Source organism: Malurus melanocephalus, unplaced genomic scaffold (genome assembly GCF_030028575.1).
Source record: "Malurus melanocephalus ecotype Western Australia unplaced genomic scaffold, MMel_1.1 scaffold_8, whole genome shotgun sequence".
Lineage (NCBI taxonomy): Eukaryota > Metazoa > Chordata > Aves > Passeriformes > Maluridae > Malurus > Malurus melanocephalus.
This window is the reverse complement of record NW_026623240.1, coordinates 3946301-3962169: the sequence shown is the minus strand read 5'-3', so window position 1 is coordinate 3962169 and position 15869 is coordinate 3946301. Positions and strand designations below refer to the sequence as shown.

Sequence of the window (15869 nt, the reverse complement as noted above, 5' to 3'; positions counted from 1 at the left end):
CTTTATTGATTATCCTAAAAAATCCCAAGGGGAAAAAAACCACAACCCTTTAAATGTTCTCCTTCCCTAAAGGACTRAAGAAATAGTTTCAGCAGTGAAGTAAGCACACTGGTGAAAAATCAGGAACAGGCAGTTTTCTACTGCTTCTGGACTTGAAATACAAAGAAGATAAACCACACAGAGCCACACGAGGTTTATGAAGGGAGTGTAAAGTGTTCAGACATTCAGTACTTTTGTAACGACATTCATATATTCCAGAAAGGAATAACATTACTCCATCTAACCCATGGAAGTTTAAAAGCCATAGGACTCAACATTCTCTCCAGAGCACTACCAGAGAAAGAGGTTTATTTCAAAGAAAAATGACAGGATGCAAACAAATACAGTTTTACAAGTAAAAGGAGTTTCAGAAGGGTTAGATATGGTACTTTTGAAAAGAACAGATTAAAAAAACCCCAAACAACAACAACAAAATCAAAGACATTAGTATAGTTACTGCACCTGCCTGCCAGGGTAACCAACTGCCCCAATACTGCCAGCCATTCCTGGAATTCCCTAAGTGRAAAAGAAAGGAAAAAAGGAAAAGAAACAACAAGCATGTTTAATGTCATGCTTTGGAGCTTGCTTTATYGTTTCTCTTTTAACATCTACTTGCATGATACAGCTTAAGCACATGTAAAAATTATTCTTTAAACAAGCTACACAGAACACCCAAAAATTGACTAATCGTACGTGAGTAACTGCCAATTTCAGTTACATATTCTTTTAAAAGTCTAAGATTTTGTGAGATACAACAGTGCACCCCTTATTTACATAACAAATAAATATAAGCTATTTATAAAAAATATTTCAGGAGGGCTATAGGAGGTAGGTCCTTATAATGAGGTAACTGCACTGGTCTCAGTTGTATTTGAAACAAATACATTTGACTTTTCATTAAAGRATCCTTGTGTCCTTACAAAGCCAATTTTTGTTTTGTTTCTTCCAGAATCAGGTCAATATAGCACTGGATTAATCATGAATGTACACAATTTCTCCACCTTCTTCTGATGTCAGCAATCAACTTTTTTTGCACTGGTTATCTCTATCTCACTGCTAAACTACAATCATCACAGAAAAAATCCTGTGAGAGGGTAAYAAAAATCACTACTCATTCCGTTAAGGTTTGTGCATAAAACTCAAAGTCATGGATGACATCCTTGAGTTTTCATCTCCCCTCAGGTGTCTACCATCTGTTGCCATCTACATTTCCTCTTCAGTGTGATCCAAAGGGACACTCCTTCCATCTACTCTGCCATTAGGAGCCTCATCAATGCTAACAAGAGGCATTAGCAGTTGGATGTCTTTGAAATTATATTCAGATATCTTTGTGAATTGACATGGAAGTGTAAAAAAAAGTGCTGAATAACTATTTAATTTCCCACAAGATAGGAGATTTAAAATGCATTAATTCAGCAGAGGTTTGAAAGAAACCAAAGCGTGCCTCTTATAAGAGTTCTACAGCAACATCCTCCAAGCTGGTGTGGTAGTGAAAAACAAGCTGGTCTTTYCCATTTCATTTAGACTACTTTTCTACCACACTGAACCCTAAACAATCTGAATTCTTGCTCAAGAAATGTCCAATATTCCTTAAGCAGTTAGCAGTTTACACTGATTGCTTATACTGAAGTATAATACTATATATTTGTAGTGGATTATACATTCTCCTGTCCTAATTGTTCATCAGCAGAGCACAGTGCACTGGCCTTTCATCCCTTACCTGCTCACCCCGCGGCCCTTGCAGTCCCGGGTATCCCTTAAGACCCTGCAGGTAGAGAAAGAGATCCCTGATAAACCCAGTTAAACAAACAAAATGCACCTTTTAGTCTTACTTTATTCTCCCTTTATCAAAGAAAAGAAAAAAAAAATCCAGGCTTGTCTGCCTGCAGCATTAGTGTGGTTTACATTTAGCAGCTCCTATGAAAACTGAGTTAGAGGAAAGAATGAAAAAACTTCTTGGCAGTTTAGACAATTTCAAGATATCAGCTTAGACAATTCCAGACTTGCAGTCTTTTAAACAAATGAGTACATGGGGGCGCTGTCACCAGTTATTGCTGAAATTGAGGACCTAGATTCTGCACAGTGCACGTCCTTGTTCCAAATCCTTGTAACAATGTCCTTTCTCAACAAGACAGAGGAAGGGTGTTAGTAGAGGGTCATCCCAGACTGTTCTAGGACACACTCAGGAAAGACAGACCGTCCAGTACACAAAATGCACAAAAGCTATTTTTAATATTAATATAGAACAAATTTCAGCTCTTATACTATGGAATTTTTATTGGTAGCGAGAACAGCCTCATACCAGAAATCTCGGTGGTACTGGAACCACAGAAAGAGATGAAAGTCTTGAACTTTATTCCCTGTGAATCGTCTATTTCAAACATATTTCAGGTCTCAAAGAAAAAAAAGCATTAAAATAGCACTGGAATCAGCCATCTCTATTAATACAGTTGAAAGAGAAGCCACCTTCTTGAACATCTTTACACCCTGKACTAAACACAGGCAGAAAAGCTGCCCTAAAAGGGAGACTGTAACTGTTGCATGACTGATGCAGAAGCCAAGTGTCTGGTCTCCACATCCCCTGCAAGAGGTATTGGGAGCACACAAGTCCAAAAGCCACAGCTTGAAAGACRAAAACCAAAACAATCCTTATTCTGGATGGAAATCTATCATAAACTTGGACTCAAAAGACATTGACTGAGCAGCAGGAGTGTCTTGGCTGATCACAAACATCTGTCTGCCTTGCAGCAGGATGATAAACATCAGTCAGAAGATACTTGAGACTCACTGTAATAAATCAAAATTCTTATTTCAGCAGATCAGGTATTCCAAAGCTTCAGAGAAGCTTCTGTGTGACCACAACAGTATTGCTGCATGGAATTAATTTGATTATCATATACAAAATTAAAAGGTRAAATTATTTTGCTTGGTGAGAATTTTAGCATAAACCAGTAACTCCTCTTTGTCTTTTGAAATATGTCATGAAAAGAAAAATTTATTACAGGCCCAGCCACCCCTATATTTCATTAATTTTACCTTCTCTCAATAATTAATCAACTAAAACAGGTGTAGCTAGAAGAGATCTCTCAGCAGTTTCTTATTTTTTGTACTAGAAAAAAAAGCAAATGCTATTATGAAAGAAACATTCCAAGAAAGGTTTATCACAATTTAGTTTCATTATAGGTCASTTTAGCTGATTCACACCTGCATGAACAGACTCAAAAGAAGGCACACAAGAAAGTGAGATGAAGGTTACTGCTGTGTGTGTTTCTACAGAGAAGCATTTCACTTCTGTCAGAGGAAAGCTGCTCTGAACTCATATTTTAGTACAGTATGTCCATGTTTTTATTCAGAGTTAACATGGCCCTRATTCATTCTAACTCAGTGCTGGTTGGGAATGGAGCTAAACATGCTAAAACGAGTACCATTCCAAAGRGACAGTTTTCACACAGAGGTTTCTTTTCCTATGACTTAGCTGATCCTCTTAAAATTCTTCGCTTTTTCTTAGCTAGAGTTTGTATTCTTGAGCATATCCATAYAATTAAGATGCAGTTTACTCTGAGCTAAGATGAAAATTAAGAATAAGAATACAAGTTCACATGCCCTGGTTTGAAAAATTAATTATCTGCCAAATTCTAACGAAGATTACTTCTCTGACTGAAAAGCTCAATGAGGAACAGAATGGTTTGAAGCTTCCAGTTACAGACTTCAAGCATGTTTCAAAAACATAGGAAGTTGTAGGAATATTTTGGTCTGCATGAGAGAAAAAATATTTACTGCCAACTAACATAGCAAGTCGAAGTGTCTGACTTCTACCATATGCAGCACAGTGGGACCCAGACTGAGTGAAATTCTGCATATAACAGTCTGTGCATAACAGCAAGGRCCATTCAGGCCATGTCTAGCAAATGAATGGACTCCAGGTGCTGTCACAGGAGTCCTTACAATGCTGACTTACCAGCTCCAGTGTCACCCTACTATGGTGATGTTTCCAGTTTCGAAAAAAACAGAGAATGGCTTTGTTTTATTTTTCCTTCATAGCTCCATTCTATGTTGCTTGTTGATATTTGTTCCACAGCTAAGACTTCACCTAGCAACTCAGCCCAAATATCCCAAGGAATGGAAACACCACTGATCTCCCATAGACCTGGAGTTTCCTTCTGCTCAAGGAAAATTGGACTCTGTCTACCTTCTGCTTTCCTGTATGCATAGGACTGTGATAACTCAGATAGATTCCTTAAATGCAACAAATAGCACCTGACATTTCTCATATTAAAAAATATTGCATTTTGTAACATCCAACACTGGAACTTATTTCACCTCAGTTGTATTTTAGCAATTCTGGCACAGRTTTGGAAAAAGACAAATAATTCAAATGCAGAGACTCTGAGCTCATGATCCCTGATTGTTTTTTCTGTACTACAGAATACACAGTACAGAAAAATACATGGAAAAAAAAGCTATTATATGCTGTATTATAGCAAATAACTAYATGGAAATTGAGCACAACTGAATTAAACTGGTTGCATCTCACAGGCAAGCCTACCTTCCCTAGCAGCACTTCTCTTTTGGAGAACACCAGCCTAAAGAGCTGTGATTTACACCCTGGTGAGATGGCCTCYGTTCAGCTCCAAGGGAAGGTTTTGCATGGCAGACACAGCACCACCAGCAAGTCTAAAGTCCTTCTATTGCCTCTTGACCTTCAGACACCCAGCTGACAGCCACTGATTTGAGGCAGAATGAGTTACATGGAAATGGAAACAGAATCTCACCTTGTGGCCTTTGGTCCCCGGTGGGCCCGGGAAGCCGATGGGGCCAGGATCTCCCTGCACAACACAAACACCCACAATCAACACTGGAACACGGCACAGGCCTGCAAACACATAGGCCTTAACATCTTAACAGGCCTCTGCATTCTTTGGTACATTTGCTATGAAGAACTAGCTAATGTTGTTTGATCAGGCATAGATTTGTATTATTTTTTTAGAGRAAGAAAATTGAAAAGGCAACAGTTCCTCAATTGCAACCAGCAGGTACAACATGCCTGCCCCTGCAACACGGCCAGATCATGGCTGGAGCAGACTCAGTCACAACCTCACAACATTTACTTTTAGCCAACATAAACCATAGTGAAAGTCATACAGTTCTTGAGGTAACCCTTTCCTCAAAAGCAAGTGGTTTCACCTCATATTAATACACCTATTTAACTACTACCGTGTATTATTTGTTCTCATGTTATGCCAACAATCCTCCACCAAGAGCCAGGACAGCACTCTGGTGTGAGCTGTGGAAAACATCGATCTGCTCTGTGTAAAAGACAACTTGAGAGATGTATAGGGACAAAGGGGATGGGGTGGAATACTGCTGTGCTCCTCAGGCTCTTTAAACTTCACAGCCACATGATGGTACATGGGAATAAGAATYAGAGCATCTTAAGTGCTAGGGAGAYGGAAAAAAARATGCAGATTTTATGGCTGTTGTAGAGAGGGAAGGAGGAAAGGTTATTTCAACTCTTTTTCTTCTTGCTCAGGACTGACAGTGAAGAAAGTCAYTCTTTTCAGGGTTAATGCCTGGATTCAAACCCAGTAAGGCAGGGAATGCATCCTGGAAGTCAGTTATCATCCAAGTTAATTTAAGTCCACTAATTAGAGCAAGCAAATTTGAYTTGAGAGAGTAAGTTAAGAACACAAAATAATGAGAGCTATAAAAATGCCCATCACCTCCATTATTTTGGATTATAGATGCAGTCTACACATATTTAGKGACAGTCATACAAACATATGGGCGAGCTTTGGACTGTTGTGTGGCTGCAAACACCCAACTACATTTTAAGTGTTTTACATTACTGATCATGTATGAAACTTTRKTKYMWWTYTARAWWKRMAMYAATCACAAGCTTTCAAGCCTATGAAGAATACARTATTTGAATATTTATACTCAAATACTCTGGGCAGAGAAGACAGCAACTAGATTGGCTAAAGTGGCTTAGGAAGCAGTAGCAGGAAAAGMCACTGAAGTGAAAGGACAATTCTCAGCATCAAAAGTCCATTTACACTGGTCAGTCTCACATAATTAACTGCTAAAATACACCAGTGTTACAATAAATACAAAGCATTTTGCTATCATAATTTGTCTGAAACAAGAATTCAGAAAAGAGTGGGACAGACAAAACACTTTTGTATAATTCAGAAAATAATACCTTTTGTCCACGTTTTGCCCGTCCTGGAGAGAATCCTGGATCTCCTTTAGGACCCTGTTGCAGAGAAATTAAGCTCATCAATATCACTGGGGAGAGAACTTTACTTGTTTAAGCATAAATTTTTTATTCTCAATGGTTAAGCAAGAGAACAAGAAATGTAAATATGCTTCCTATTATAGATATTTTTTTCATRACTTTTCCAGTAAAGAACCAGGAAAAAACTAAAATAGTGCAAATGCACACTGAAGTGAGATTTACATTTTCCAAATTTCTTAAGGTCACAAAAATCTGAGAAGTAGAATTACTGGTAACTCCAAGCAGAATTAGAACAGCCACTCCAGCCAAATTGCTCTGCCCATGTCTCCATCACTCAGGACATCAGCTGTTTCTCCAACTCCATGCAGGATTATCCAGCAGCATTACTGCATGAGCCATAACCTTGTGTAGGCTTCCTCAGGCTCAGCGTTCCCACACTGCCAGAATCCACAGAATTAGATTTTCTCAATGAATCTATTTTCAGAGAGCCAAACCTCATGGATACCCTTATATTACTTTAACAATACCCTTCAATTGTTTATCTATTCTTAAAATCATGGGCAGAGCTRCAGAATTGATCAGAATTATCATCCAGTGGAGGTACAAAATAAATAATAAAACAAAACACAGGTGTAATGGGTTCCAATTAATTATTTTCCTAAGAATGTATTCTATTATATAGCAGCATAAATATGGTAAAAAYTAATTATGAATCTTTAGCTGTTTTATAGAACTACATAAAAACAAAAACACACACAAAATATAGAATCACCTGGTTTTACACCACTTGGTGCTGAAAGCTTTATTGAATTTCTTTTTATGTCCTCAAGCAGMTTTTAACACCTGTCATGACATGTCAGATTCCTGCAATTAGGAATCGTACTAAAATCACGGTGCTGCCTTTTTCCTAACAAATCTATCAAATTGCTCAAACTAAATATGAGTTGAAGGCATTCTGCAACAGCACAAATCTGTCAAATCTATTTAAAGGGCCTATGTTACACACGTTTGAAGGTGTTATTTGAGCTTTCAGTCCAGTATTTTGKCTTTGATTTTAAATATCACATCCATAAATCTTCAAAAAATTTTCTAGCGTATTAGTCAACAATAATGCCTGAGATATCAGAATATTTCAATACCAAAGGCTGGACATTGACAATAAAATAGCAATTTATAGGGAATGACAGTCTATATTTTCCCTTTTTGTTCYTTTAAGCAAAGCAARAGGTTACAGCATTTAAGCATTTAAACTTCAGATTATCAGAGGCTGAGCTTATTTAWAGGAACTMTTTTGGGAAGTAYAGATTACTTGSATAGATAACAGTTTCCAAGTCATCRTTCWGCAYACATAGGGRTTTTTCTCTCCACTGAGTAATCTGCTATTTTGTTTTGATATGAAGTTCAATTTGATTGGTTACATTTAATTAAAATATGTTTATAGTACCAATCTCCACCTGTAAACAAAAGAAGGCCATTTACTTTCATTACAGRAAACAGTTCTGGGGCTTCCAAAAAGTCATTAAAAAGTTTATGTATTTACGTGACACCATGGATAAATAAACTCACCTTGGGACCTGGCAATCCTGGTGAACCTGGGTTACCGTGTGGTCCTGGAATACCCTATTAAAAAAACCCCAAACAAATGAAGAAGGAGGAGTGGGATTCCTCAGTACACCACTGAACAAATGTGAATGGTTTGCAGGGAATCATTTTACTGCACCTTTCCTGCTTTTAGAATCACTGGTTAGGGTTTTCAAAGGACTCACAAGAAATAAAACATACACATCTCCCTAAAAAAATTAAAAGTGAAGTTGAGTACTCCCCTTTCTTTCACAAATCTCAGTTTCTATTGTCTTCCCAGGTAATTCCTAACAGGTATTTGGCACAGTCACTGCAGTGTTGTTCTCCAGCTACAACACTTAAAATATATCAGTTAAAATAAATTAAAATCAGTAAAACCACAATCACACATCTATACACTGCAAAGTGAAGGAAGTGGGTGGGACTTAACAAGGTGCCTCAAAGAAATGCATTATACCTTCTTTTTWAAAAAATCATGGATTCTCCTGATTCTCCCACATACCTCCTGGCATAGGAAATGGACTTGTTACTAGAAGAATTCAACTTAACCTTTTCCAGGAGCAGAATAAGCTATCCAGACTACCTACGTCTTTCAGTACAAGTGTTTGTGCAACACATTCAGCAACCCTCACTGCTTGAAAAACTGCATATTAGGGAAAAGATTTGTTAAAACGGCTGTCAGCAGCTATTCATCCTCCAAATGCTGAAGGACTCAACTGGCAAAAACCTGTCCCGGTAAACTGGCAAAAAGCTTCTGTTGAATTCACCATGGCCAAATTCCCTCAAACAATCAATCCAAATATCAAATATACTAAGAATACTTTTCAACTTCCYTGTATATTCAGTGGTCTAACAAYAGACAAACTCAGCTTTCCCCCACASAAGGCTGAACRTCCCAATTACACCTTGCAGTAACACTGAAAGCTGCATCTCCTTAGTGCTCCCTCTCACTAATGACAATGTTGACATAACTCCACAGAAATGCTAATCCCATGTGCTGTTTGAGAGATTAATTTGCACACTGGCAACTTTGGAGGCACTCTCAGGGATTTAGGAGAAAGGAAACAAATAGAAAGTGCCAACATAGCTGCAATGACACCATGGCTCCTACTTTTGCTGCTTGCAGTGTGTTATGGTCTTGGGGCACAGTCCTGGAATGCAGAAGTGCAAAAGTATGAGAACATCAGAGCAGTTTGGGGTCACCACTAATTCTGAAATTGCTGAAATTTCATTATTGAGAAACTTGAAACAAGCCAAGACACTAACAAAAAATTGTCAGATGTGAAMCTCTACACCACAGAATTGCRGGGATTAAAATCAGTTTTCAATAGRAATCTCTAACCWWTAATCATACATTCCAACCATGYRGATYTCTGTCAAGATCAGATTTGGACACACATTCTGATGAAGGCCCAGGCAATGCAGYTCTGCATTTTGCTGTTTTCCTTTGACACCTCGAGTCCCATTTCAGGATCACAACTGGCAGCTCATGCAMAGGAAGACAGATGCCACTGGGCAGGCTGCTGGACGAGGAAGGGAACTTTGGGCCAACAGGGTTTGCACAGATGTTATGGGCCATGAAACTCCTGTCATAGCATACACCATAACTAGCTGTACCTGCTTAAATTTATCAGTACAATACAAACTAAAGAACACTAACATTTCAAAACCATTTTTTWAAAAAAATTCAATAACTTTATGGACTGTCTTGGCCAATATAAATGTATTATAAACTCAGAACTACTGGAAAATATTCATCGCACCTGTTTTCATACTTTTCCAGGCACCCTACTGTAAGCTGCCTCTTCACGTTGGAAAGCACCTCCTGTATGAGAATTAATCCAGGGAGCTCACACAGTAGAGCACTGTGTTTTTAAGTACTTTATACCTGTAAAAAGACCTGCAGAAAAAGAATCCCAAACAGCAGCTGGGCAAGGGCAATCTCACCAACAGGCAGGGCTTTAGACAGATGGACAGCCTCCTCTAAAATAAAGACAATTTTCCAATTGTGAGGATCTACTTGGGAATGTGAGATCCTGCCTCCGATGCCAGACATATTCTTGCCACAGGAGCATGCAACACAAAAAGGCTGAGTTGTGAGAATTTCCAGCTCTTACACAGAAGGATCCAAGAAATCATGAAGAGATTAATTTGAAGCAATGTCTTTCGCTTTAAACTTTTAAATGTGTCTCTTCCGCTCCCTTGCCTCCAATGGTTCTAAAGCATCCGTTTAGTTTTCAGCCTCTGACCAAAGCACTTCCCACCCAGCCAGGCCAAGTTTAGAACATCCTGTGCTGCGCTGTCTTTAACACGTTATTGAGCAGAATCTTGTTTAATCATTCCTCAAAGGCTGAATCAAAACTCCTCCCACACATCTGCTGAGCCTACATATAAACAATTCCTCATCTCCCACTTTCGATCTGCCTTGATGAGGGCACTTCAGCCACAACCATTCACATCCCCAGCTACCACAGCCTGAAATCCTCTACACAGCAACCTTCACCTGCTCCCTCCAGCTGCCCTTCCTCTGAAAACTCCCAAATCAACCACCACCTAGGGACTGCTCAAGCAAATGTTTTTTGTATACAATTTCACAAACACATGTTCGTGGTGCGGGGGCACAGCAAGGTGCTGGCCCTGCTCCTGTTGGGATGCACCCAGTCACACAAAATAAACTATTTCCTCATTTCTTTAGCAAAGTGCTCTGATATCCATCCGTGATACCTATCAAGCTCTGATCAAGCTGCCGAAGCTCAAAAGACTAAAAGACATTTTTGTTTCTACTTTTCCCCCCSACTCTGCCTTGCAGTGGTTAATTCTGTAGCCTGCGCTTGCTCCTCTGTGGCTGTGGCCTGCACTGCTCACTCCCCCTCATTCCAAAAGCAAATGAACGTGACCTTAGATTGCAGCAGATGGGAGCAGCATGGAAAAAGTAGAAGTTAATACTGGGAGCAGCAAAAGCCAGGTACAAATGTAACAATGCTCAGGGTATGCACTCATACATGGAATTTATATACTGGAGGCTCACAACAGGAGGAATGATTTGTTTGTCTTACTTTAACCTATGTGCCAAATGCTATGGATCATACACTTTCATAATCACTAAACATATGAATAAAGTTGAGAAAAATAAAATTATGAAACTCCAGTTGGATTACTGGTGACCTGCCTAGAGGTGCAGAAGAACATGGTTGTTTTACTCACCCGAGGACCTCTCTTCCCTGAAGGACCAGGTAAACCTGGAGGACCTGGAGGACCCTGGTGATAGAAAATCAAAGCAGTTGAGGCTAAAAACTGACACAAGGACCACAACTCTAGATTAGACCAGTTCTGCTAATTGATGACCTTCTGTTCATGCTGACCTCCTCAATTCGAAAACCAATTACCAAACCACAAGAATGTGTTTTTTTATCTGACTCCAAATCAGACTTCTGTTTAGAAAGTATTTTACGTCAGGGAAATTGGAGCTAACAATCTGAATAGTAACTCTTAGCCAAGTGTATTGGTACTAAAGGAAGAAAAGATCAGGTGATGAAAGCAAGTGCAATGTATTTCTAAACAAAGGAAAGAGAATAATTAAGCCTTTTCAATAAGCATGCTGGCATGCCAAACATTTTAGAAAGGTGGAAAACTTTAGAACTGTGGAAAAAATAAGATACCACCTCACAGAAATTACAAACATGAAAGAGAGAAAATAAATGTGGACAAATTACTGTTCAGTTTCCTATTAAAAGCTTCTAATAAGAATAACTGGTAGCACATTTGCCCTTCTATATGATGTTTCATTAAGGCAAAAGCTGGATTTTTAAAAACCTACAGTTTTGTATGATACTTATTTTTTCTTGGAAAGGTAATGCTACTGGCAGAGAAGACTGCTGATAACGGAATTTAGGCATCATCAAGCTAATTACATTAATTTGGCCAAAAGACAGATCACTTATGGACAGTTCTGGRAAAACCACTGTTGTTCTGAGGAACTAATAATATAAATTATTTCCTCTCCAACTAATCATAACAAACATAGAAGTTTAATTGTAGTTGGGAATATTTGCATGTCCATACATGTTAGATTAAATCATGCTGAAACCCATACCTGCACTTCCCTCTCTGAGCAATTCAGAAGACACAAATCTGTGTAACAGCCCTGGTCCTTAGATCAAACCATAACATGTTATGCTTTTAGCATGGGGCATTCTCTATTCACCATGATTGCATAAATGCTCGCCAACATCCTGATTTTTCTGAAGTAAAAAGACCCCACGTTTAATAGCACAAGAAATGCAGCAGAAAGACATATGGAAAACTCTTGACCTGGCATTCTTGTCCAGGTTCAAAAATGCACTTGAAAGGGCACAGAGAGTGCACACCCTGCCCTGCTGAAGCAGTATGCTTTCTAACATCTCCTCTCAAACTCTTAAGTTAAGAGATGCCCTTTGCTTAGAAAATTATCCTGGGACTACAAAAGAAAACATACTTTTAATTAAGTGAAACAGTTGCAATAAGTGTGCAACGTGTGATTTGTGCTTTTCTCTATCCCTGTTTCAGACACCCTCAGACATTTCCTTAAAAATACATTAACTAAACCCCACCATTTTACTAATAGAAATCTTATTAAGATCCCTGATCTTTGTTGCAGACTTACTGAATCAGAGCAGTGAGAACATTTTTTCCTATGTGGCTTCTAAACTTCTTTTAAACACTCTCTGCTTCCTTTGCAACAGAAAACAAACAAATAAACAAACAAAACCCCAAATCCAACTCACCCTCACTTTGATTACACTAATTCAAAAGTAACTATCCCTTCTCATACAAAAAGAAACCACAAAAAATGGAAAATCTAATCACAACCAATCCCTCAGAAAGCTCTAAAAGAAGCATCAAAATATATTTAGAGCTAGGCAGACAGGGATTGATAATGCTTTCTCTTTTTGCATTATAACCAAAGTCAGCTGTTGCAGATGAATTCCCTGCCTCACGACCATTGGCAGCCAGCCCCAGCCATCCAGGTCTGTGATTAAAGCATTAACAAGGACTCTTCTCAACCAGAGTGGGTTCCTCTTCAGCCTCCAGCACAAACTCTTCCCTGCAACTCAGGCAACATCTCTGCTGAGAGCAGATTTCAGCAGAGCACACCTTGGTCCTCCTGGACACGCTTTTCCAACCAGCAGCAAGAAGTCATTCTGTCCTGTGTATTTCTACAATTTGTGAAAGCAACTGCAACTTCAAATCGGCATGGATATTTTTATACTTGCTAGGAAGCTACCCAAGCCTCTCAGGCATCTATGTAAACCACAAAAATCAACATCTGAGAGTGAGCTAATCTCTCTTAAACCAAGGAACAAGTCACTTGCTTGAATGGCTTTTCCTGCAACTACTGGAAACAGTAATTAAACAAACCTGAAGCAATTAGAAACATCAATGTGATTTTTAGCATTTGACATTTTAACCACCACTACCAAACAAAACCAAAAAGAAGTTACTTTGCATGAATATTACAGATGCAAATTTAAAATTGATTTAAYAAAATCAGTTTGCTCAAAACAGATAATTTGTACCTTAAGAAAGGCACTATAACTTACTGTCTTTAGGAATTGTAAAAGTTTCATTTAGCTAGTAAGCAGAGAAGCTCAAGTTCCAAATAATCATTGCTTAATCCTGAAATAATGAAAGTAGATGCTACTGTTCCAGAAATTTTCAGTGTCTTTTCAACAGCCACTGGAATGACTGTAAGGAACTTTCCTAGACATTTCCTAGGTACTGAAGCCCTTCTATGGATACATGTGTTTTAAACTTGCTCAGTCACCCAGAATTAATAGGAAACATTTCATTTACATATTACAAGGCTGTAAGAGTTCAGATGCACAGCAATAAATTCTGCATTAAGTAGTTAAAACTTCTGCACAGGTATCTGTTGATCCTCATGCCATTCAATATCTAATTCCGATTCACCGAATGTTTCTTGTGAAACATTGATGAGGTTTCTCTGTAAAAGACACTTGACAATATCTCAAATTCAGCTCACTTCAAACTATTCYCTTTTAAAAGACCAAACTTAAAGAAACATACCAGTTTAACACTTGATTCATCAAATATGAAGACAGGCAGTCCTTCAAAAAAAAAAAAAAATTACCTGCCCCTCCTTTCCAGGRGCACTGTGTTATAGCAAACTACTTCAGGATTGTGCAATGAAAAATATCTGCTTGAAAGTTAAACAGTTAAAAATACACACCATATTTATTTTTGTAAGCTTTACAGATTGCCAGCACCCTCTGCATYCCAAAAAGGAGTGGCTCATCAGATGAACAGAGCAGCATTCCCTTGAATGAAGTGTTTCAGGAGATCACACTATTCCAGTTTTAACTCRCTTTATACTTTCCTAGGGGTGTTTTTGTCATTGAAACTGCTAGAATTTTAATCGGGGTCTTAATAAAATTTTGAAGAAATAGCTCCCCTCTTTTTATACACTATCCATAAATAAAAGCCTGAATTCTGGAGTCCTGCTTTGCAGTGGTGGGTRAATTCCACAGCTGTGGGATCATGGAATATAAGAGGCCTAATTATACAAGGCAAGAATCAGTTCTGGTAGATGATTAAAAGCTAAAATGAAGCTGAGTAGTTTACGAACCACAAAAGCTAGTTCTTGCCTGTCAATTCCAATAGAACGAACATAAACTCCTGTGCTCAAATCTTGAAAGAAGACTCAAACCAACCACAGCATAGTAAAAGAAGTAAAAAGAGGGGGTTTCGTGCCTCATCAGGATTTTTGCTGCAAGGGAAGTTTTCAAGTTCTTCAGTRTTTCTTTTTTAGGCTCCACATTGCAAAGACTGTGAGTACTTATGCACTRAAGGGTTAGAGCCATACATATTAAAGCTGAATTGTCTCTCATCTCCTCCAAACGGGAGGACTAGATTGAGAAAGCAAACCAACATCATCTCTTCAAGTCTGAGGCCAMCAACAGTAGCAGATTCTGAGTCACACAATCTCCACAGAATATAATATTCTTAGTTCTATTCAGAGACTCCTCTCCTTTTGTGTCAGCCTCTCTGGCAGAGCACCCTTTTACCTTTGCCTCTGTTCCATCAGGTGCTGCTGTCCCTTCAGCCAGCCTAGGACCCACAAAGGTCTAGATTAACTTTYCAGCTCTGCAATTCATCTTTAAGAYCTTCAACGTGTTATTTAAATCCTGACCCAGCAAAAGACCTCAGCACAAATGCACCATATTGCCTACAGACTACAGTCTGCACTCCTAAGCAAGACAAATTTCTCCATCCCCAGTCTGTAAGAGAGGCACTGGAATGGTAACACAGACATCTTCAAATCCTTCAAATTAGCTGTCATTTTTGCCACTGTATGTGGCAAATGCCCGTGTCTAGAAAAAAACCCCAAAACTTAATATTTTCTTGGAGTTTCTCAGTAATGCAAACAACCAACATCATTATTAGCAGCCATTTCTGTGACATATAAAAAAGAACAGATTTAACTTTCTTGGCTGTGACTGAAATCACAAAAAAAAAGATACAGACTAAAATTAACACCTTCCATTAYTAGTTACTAAACACCCCAAGCTTCAAAAATGGAAATTAGCATCATGTTGATGACAGCTACATGCTTAGTGATATGTCACCATAAATGTGACTGCCAAGGACAAAGAGAGAAAAAAAGAGTGACTTCACAATCAAAAAAGATTAAGCATGAGCACCTCTGGAGTAGTGTGAATTAACAAGTTTTTCAATTGTGTAACAATTCCTTTGTGCCTGGATCCTGTTTAGAGTAAAAATCGAGCTTTTGAATAGGTTCTAAGTTGTGGACTAGCTCAAGAAAAAAAAAATTGAGTGCTAAAGAATAGACACAATAAATTTATGGGCATATTCAAATATATATTAGGAACTGCTTAAACACATATCAAATTGCTTTCCAGTAATGACCACAAAAAAGAAAACTTACAAAAATGAACAAAAAAAAAGTGAAATTGTTTACTTCATGATATGTTTTAAAATTTTTTACCAAAACCTT

At 38.3% G+C, this 15869-nt stretch overlaps 1 protein-coding gene across 1 annotated transcript in view; it reads right to left on the bottom strand.

Annotated features, from left to right (window-relative positions):
• The window catches only part of COL24A1 (collagen type XXIV alpha 1 chain), a 110820-nt gene that overhangs the window by 82125 nt on the left and 12826 nt on the right, over positions 1-15869 (bottom strand). The window contains exons 4-9 of the mRNA XM_057374503.1: positions 11060-11113; positions 7841-7894; positions 6239-6292; positions 4812-4865; positions 1760-1804; positions 502-555 (exon numbers count right to left, since the gene is read on the bottom strand). Of these exons, the coding sequence (XP_057230486.1) occupies positions 502-555; positions 1760-1804; positions 4812-4865; positions 6239-6292; positions 7841-7894; positions 11060-11113 (315 nt within the window). The remainder of the gene's footprint in view (positions 1-501; positions 556-1759; positions 1805-4811; positions 4866-6238; positions 6293-7840; positions 7895-11059; positions 11114-15869) is intronic.